At 37.6% G+C, this 7,157-nt stretch overlaps 1 protein-coding gene across 1 annotated transcript in view; it reads left to right on the top strand.

Annotated features, from left to right (window-relative positions):
• Positions 1-7,157, top strand: part of Dpyd (dihydropyrimidine dehydrogenase) — a 978,758-nt gene that overhangs the window by 725,621 nt on the left and 245,980 nt on the right. The window contains exons 17-18 of the mRNA XM_008833683.3: positions 4,087-4,207; positions 5,054-5,173. Coding sequence (XP_008831905.1) covers positions 4,087-4,207; positions 5,054-5,173 — 241 coding nt within the window. The remainder of the gene's footprint in view (positions 1-4,086; positions 4,208-5,053; positions 5,174-7,157) is intronic.

Genomic DNA, 7,157 nt, shown 5'->3' with positions numbered 1-7,157 from the left:
AGACCCTTCCTTTCTCTCTATATATCTAAAGCTCTCTCTCTCTCTCTCTCTCTCTCTCTCTCTCCCTCCCTCCCTCCCTCCCTCCCTTTCTGAGACAACATCTCACTATGTTGTCCTCCCTAGTCAGGTACTTGCTATGAGGTTGAGGATGGTCTTGAACTCAGCAGAGTTGCCACAACTGGTTTCCATGAAAAATTTAAATTAGGACAATTTTTTCTCTAGGCTGGTATTTCCTTATTCATATGTCTGACCCTATACCTCCAGCTCACCTGATTCTCAGGACTGCCACTCATTCTTTATGGGCTTCAGTGTCTTTCTGCTTATGATGCCACACAGGTCTGTCACAAGGTGCCATTCTGTTGTTTAGAGATTTTTCTGGCATTCATATGAATAACAAAAGAGTTAGTATATATTTTAACACACATACACAAACACATACAACACAGTTGCACTGGTGAAAGTGAGCTTTGAACCACAGTCAGGCTTTGGCATTGTTGTTACATATAGGAACAAACCAACAAAAACTTACTCATCCCACTAGACTTTTCTGTACATTAGCCTTGTTGATAGAGATGTTAAACTGCTCTTTTTTAAATATAATTGTTCATTTCATCAGAATTACCCAGGTTTGTAAAATATTCTTCTTGGATTTCAGGTTTTGGGATTACTGTTTACCATAAAATACACACAGGTTTTTCTTAAATCTAGAGATAGCCTAGATTTGATTTTAGTTATCTTTATTTATGTGTATGTAAGTTTAGGTGCATGTTAGTATGCACATGTGTATACAGGTATCTGTGGAGGCCAGAAGAGACTGTTAAATCCTCTGGAGCTGGAGTTACAAGTCATTGTGAGCTGCCCAATGTGGGTGCTGGGACCTAAATGCTGGTCTCTGGAAGAGCAGAAAGTGTTTGAAACCACTGGGCATCTCTCCAGATCCAAGCCTAGATTTTGATAGACAAAGAAGTAAGTTAAGCTGGGCATGGTGGCTCACACCTTTGATCCTAGGCTCTCAGGATGCAGAGACAGATGGATCTCTATGAGATCAAGGCCAGCAGCCTGGTCTACATATCAAGTTCCAGGTCAGCTAAGGCTGACCCTGTCTCTCAAAGAGAATTTAAATAAATAAATAAATAAATAAATAGATAGATAGATAGATAGATAGATAGATAGATAGAAGTTAAAAACCCATGAAGTTTATTTACAGCCAAGGAACAAGCCACAAATCCATATTCAACAAATCCATATTTAACAAATGCATGGAAATAGATAATAGCCAGGTGGGCTGTAGCAAAGGCAGGAATGTTCTGTAGATGTCTGATGTTGTCTGATATATTCTTAGCTTTAGCACTGATGAAGGCTCAAGGTCTGCTCAGCTTAGTGGGAGGCTTAGCTCACACTAGAATATGAGGTCAGATATAACAGTTAAAGTAAAGACCATTGAATGATATAATGCAGTCCAGAAAATGTTGACTCTAGGTATTATATCCAGTTTCAATTAATTCTTGATTTGTTGCTACAAAAAATGTATTTTGGGTGTCTAGAAATAGAAGAACAGTACATACCTGTTTTATTTTAGTCTTGTTGGTGTTGATAACCTGAAGATTTGGGGAGAGAAAATGTTAGAACATGTGTAAATAAAATTCCAAAACCTGATTCATTAGGAAAAGCAAATCTATCTTATGTGATCAGAAAATGAGAAGGTCAGGAAGCACAGAAACGTCATTGCCTTTAGATCCTAAATGTTCATATCACGAGTGGGAGAAAACTAGGGAAATGTAAATAGTTACATTCCATCCCTAATTCCTCAAAATGTCCACATCCATTTTATCATGTCGTTAACCTCACTAAGATTTTTTTTTTTGTATTAGAATATTCCCTATTTTACCCATCACATAAAAACTTGCCATTTACAATTGACTCAGTTTTTAGAAATAATGTTGGCTAGACACATTATTTTAAAAATTCTTGGGCATTCAAATTGTGTTTTGGCTGACTATGGAAATTGGGCACGCCTGGCTTTGGTGGGAATGAAGATAAAAAGATGTATCTGAATCCATCAACCTTACAGAACTAAAGGAGGGTCAACTGTGCTATATCAAAATGGGGAGACATAATTCAAGGAAATCTAGATTAGCAAGAAGCTGTTTGTCTTTAAGAAACTGAGAAATGTTGATCAAATTACAAATTGATAAGCAGTTAGTACAGGGAACTTAATTCAAAATATTCAACTAGTGAAAATCAACAAAAAAAGTCTGACAAGTGTTCAAAGTGAATTATAAATGCGTGGTGGTCAATAGTATTGAAAGCCACTTAGAAGTCTTTCCCAGTTATTAGTGTTTACTGTACTGGAACCAAATAAGATTTAAAATTTGTTCCCGTAATTCATATCAGACTACCTTCCATGTATTAGGCAATTCAAGTGATCTTTAAATTATTGTCAAATTCTACCTTAAAGAGCGCTTTCACAAAGGACATGCAATTCATGTCATCCAGAGTTACTGTCATTTCTAGGCTAAGTCCCATGGAAATTCATAACTTAGAAATGAAAGTTGCAGAGATGCAATTGCCTTCATAATACCAATGCAGTGGGCATAAATATTTCATGAACATTGCATGGACCAGGGCAGATCTCCATTTTCATGAGTTAGAATTTGTACAGCTAAGTCTTCCGATTTTACTATTCATAATGCACAGGAGCGTCCATAGAGCATTCCATATAGTGCTTTTTAATATTTATGTTTAATGAAGAAATTACTGTTCTGAATAGAGAACAAGCAAAGCCAAGATTTCTTGTTGAAAGTCTCAACTGTTGCTGAATAAAGATAACAATCAACAGAAATTACCTCTGCAGTATCTCAGCATATAAACACATAACTTTCAGAGTAATATGGGGTGACAGATCAAAGCAAGTTAAAACTAAGTGAAAAGGTTCCTTTAAAGGTTATAACATTAGAAATCTCATCTTAGAAGAATTCAAAAGGTTAAAATTCAAAGAGAACCTTCCTTACACATAAAAACACTAATTACAAATGATATACTTGCTGACTATTTCGTAGTTTAAATATATGGCTGTATTTTCTTGGCTTTTTCTTTGATCCTCTCAAATTCTTTAACTTCCTAAGATAACATTACCAAGTTCAATAATGAATCACTGTTGCATATTTTAAGGTAATTTATCAAAGCACATTATCAGCACCTGTCAGAATAAATTTTGCACTCAGAGTAATGAAAAAAGGACTGTTGTGTGTGTTGAAATCAAAGAACATTACCACAGCAAAGTTTCTTCAATGAGGAAGGATAGGTGTTTGCCCTCTAAATGATACTTGTCCTGTGAGAAAATCAGAGCTTGAACAATCACAGGAAGCAGGCATAGGAAAATGTCTATTTCTTGCTTTTAAAAATGAACATTTGATATTTTATTTCATTTTTATCATTTTGATCAATTCTTTCAAGTAGAAGAGTGCTGAAAAAATGCTTCTCTACATCTAGTTAACACTTGGGAGAGTAAGCCAAGCGTACTCATGTGCCATTCAAGGTTGAGCTATTCCATTTTAGCATATAGTATAGATCATAACTGGATGGATGGCAACGGCAGGGATGGAATTTTCTCTGGAATACAATTCAACAAGACCCAGTTTTCTGATAGTGAAAACAGCAGACTTCAAATGGAATATCATTCACCTGAGAGTCAACAGTTCAAATATTTTTATTAGGCTTCCACCAATGAGGGTTCCAGAAATTGTTTCCTGAATTTGCCACCTGAAGTTGATTTTGCATTGCTGATATATTTAACTGAAAATGAGAAACAATTTTTTCCCCATTTGGTTCTTTTTAATCTCATTTTCCCAAGCTCCCTTGAGGAATTTAACCTTTAGGTGATAGATTTGCAGTTCATTTGACATGTGCTGGCCTCAGACCCCTAATGAGTCTAGGTGTGACACTGGGGAGGAATTTGGGAATTGTATCATGCAGCTGATAGTCAACAGATTTGTCCGCACATCTCCAGCTTTGATATTGTTCCAGGGCACATTTTGATCACAATTCTTTAATTAGGTTCTATATTTAACTGACCTATTTGAACAGGATCCAGAGCTGGTGCGGAACATCTGTCGCTGGGTGAGGCAAGCTGTTCAGGTTCCATTTTTTGCCAAGTTGACCCCAAACGTCACCGATATCGTAAGCATCGCAAAAGCAGCAAAGGAAGGTAAGAGCGTCATTAGTTGCCCCGTGTATCCAAGCTGAGGCACGCTCAGCTGCCCAGTGTATCCAAGCTGAGGCTCGCTCAGTTGACCAGTGTATCCAAGCTGAGGTACGCTCCTTTTCGCACGCACATGTAGGCATCTTTGTTTAAGTTTTAAGAAAAATATTAAATGGAACATTTGATTTCAGGATTGTGGAAGAGATACACCTGGACTTCAGCTAATAGACACCCCCCATCGGCTGGGAATACAGAATCATTTATCATTTTTCCTAATAAACACTTGTTCTACACATACACACATGAAAATATGAAGAAAACTACTGGCAGACCACTCCAAAGTTAAGGACCTGATCATGTAGCAATTCAATAACAGCTTTTGAATCTTTAATGAGGTTGGAAAAAATATACCAGCATCCACACTGTGAAACTGCTAACTCAGTTCCTTTGCATTTGAAAGAATCTAGCACTCTACCTTACACACCTGCTCAACAAATACCTGTTAAACCCATAAATCATTTCAGTCAATAAAAGATGTTACAAATTGTGCTTGTATCCCATTACATGAAACTGTCCCTGACTTGCAAAGACATTGCAAATGACCTGAAAACTCACATAAATACAAAGCATTTGCACCCGTAACTCCACCTAATGATTATGAAAGAGAAGCCATGGGCATTAAAACTCTTGGAATATCTAGCATATAAGCAGAATGTAACAGTTAAATAAATACAGGCATCCAATGGGAGGAAATTTTCTTAAGAGAAAATACAGTGGGCTGCATCGGTGTCAGTGGATTGCAAACATCATTTCCGCAAGAACTGCAGGCAAACGTTCATTTGTTTTTCACAGGTGGTGCAGATGGTGTTACAGCCATGAACACTGTCTCGGGCCTGATGGGATTAAAAGCGGATGGCACTCCCTGGCCTGCCGTGGGCATTGGAAAGCGGACCACATATGGAGGGGTGTCAGGTAAGTGTGGCTCTTACCTTGCGTTCTGCTTCCTTGGAGGTTGCTAGTAGTCAAGAAGTCAGGGAGCAAGCAAGAACATTATGTCTCTGTGAACTCAGAATCTTATATAAGTCATTGCTGGCCCAATCCCTAACTGCTATGACATGACAGATGGAGCATGAGGCTCACGTGACTATTAGAACAAGATGAAAGACTATTAACAAAGAGCTGTACTGATTCCCTTCTCGTCTGACCTGTGCTCTCCTCAGAGTTCCTTGAGGTCACCTTGCCACTTATTAGTGAAAACAACACCAGGGCCTTTGGAGAGAAAAATAGAAGCACCCAATTATAAGACCCTTTTAATAGTCTTAAATTGGTTTTCAGTATTCCGAAAATTTTTAAATCCATCTTCTTCAAAACACCTTGATTTTGCAACTTCCAACAACCATTAAAGCACTGTATTCTAGTTTCGCTGGCAAGACAGTGGCTGACCTCACGCTTTTGCATATTCTTTCTTAACCTCCAACACTTGAATTTGAAAAAGAGAGAGAAATTTACCACCAAGGTCCCTTCTGGTCTTGTTGCCCTACATACTTCGTTGCTGTGACAACATGAACTTGGCCTTGCAAAGACAATGCTATGAGCTTCTTGACTGGATTGATATGGGGATAAGTTTCCTTGGTGATAGAGAAAGTGGTAAATATACAAGACATAGTGGTGCCCCACTGCTCAAGAAAGGCACAGCTGAATCAGACAAGAATGCACTTTTGGAAGTGATGACTAACTAAAGCCCCATCGATGCTGAATTAGTCTGCTGTGAGTATGAGGCATGTCCATGAGCCATGATAAAACAAGGGCAAGAGTTTACATTATGCTCTTAACTAAATGCTCGGCCCACCATATCACAGGGAGGAAAGCTGCCAAGCAGCCCTTACTTAGACCCTGGACATTAATCTCTTTTACTAGGAGCCATCACACAGGGCCTTAACTATCACTGTGATGCAGAATAGCTGGGGCCGCATTAGCAAGGGTTCCAGAAAGAGTCAAGAGACTCTAGAGTTGGGTCTTAATGTGCGCTATGTTTTCTGTCAGCTCATTTCAATTTCTCCAGTCTGCCATGTTGACAGCAAGAGAATAAAGGAGGTCACAGAGGGTTCTGAACATTAAAAATTAATAAAAGAACTATTGCGGTTGTATTTTATATAAGCAACAACATTCACATTTTCTCATTTAAGCTGCAATTTCTGAATATTTTCCTCTACTATAACTCAGTCTAATAAAACTACAAAATCACAGCATTAGAAAAAGTCCTTTGTGTCTCAGACTTTAAGCATACACACACTGACACAAGTTCAGCTGTACCTCAGGGTCTGTTAGCATTTCCATAAAACTCCATTTCTAAGATTTATAAATTCATATATAAATATTCACTTGGGCTGTAATATGCTCAGCTAAGCTGGGGTAGAACTTTCATTTTAAACAACAAAGAGACCCTAACATTTTTAAAGATTGTACCTCATTCCTAATAGGCTCTATATTAGGTTCTTCCACTCTAAACAATCTGTTTTGAAAATAGCCTTTCTCTATATCAACAAAATTAATACAGTTTTTCTCCTTTAAAACAGTGTTTGCTGGAGTTTAATAGTAATAGAACCTGAAAAGCCGATTAAACTGGCAAGGATAATATGTTTTAGGGCAGAAACAAGTTACCTCAATATGAGTTATACAAAAACTAGCCTTGAAAAACTGTTAAATGATACTGGGTTTGAATTTTAGGAATGATGAAAAGATATAAAGGGCTAAATGCTGCTGCTGGTTTGTCAGATGTGGTTGACAGATTTTCAAACATGGCTTTGTTGTAGAAAAACACACAGAATATATGAGAAATTTTTATAAGATTAAAAGCCATTATCACAGTGCAGTGCTAATACCTTCCCAAGAGTTGTCTTAGAACACTGGAATGCCAGCTTTTAGAATTGTTTGACTTGGATTTTTAAAATACTAT

Source organism: Nannospalax galili, unplaced genomic scaffold, assembly GCF_000622305.1.
Source record: "Nannospalax galili isolate Female #2095 unplaced genomic scaffold, S.galili_v1.0 scaffold255, whole genome shotgun sequence".
Lineage (NCBI taxonomy): Eukaryota > Metazoa > Chordata > Mammalia > Rodentia > Spalacidae > Nannospalax > Nannospalax galili.
This window is presented reverse-complemented; position numbering and strand designations above follow the sequence as displayed.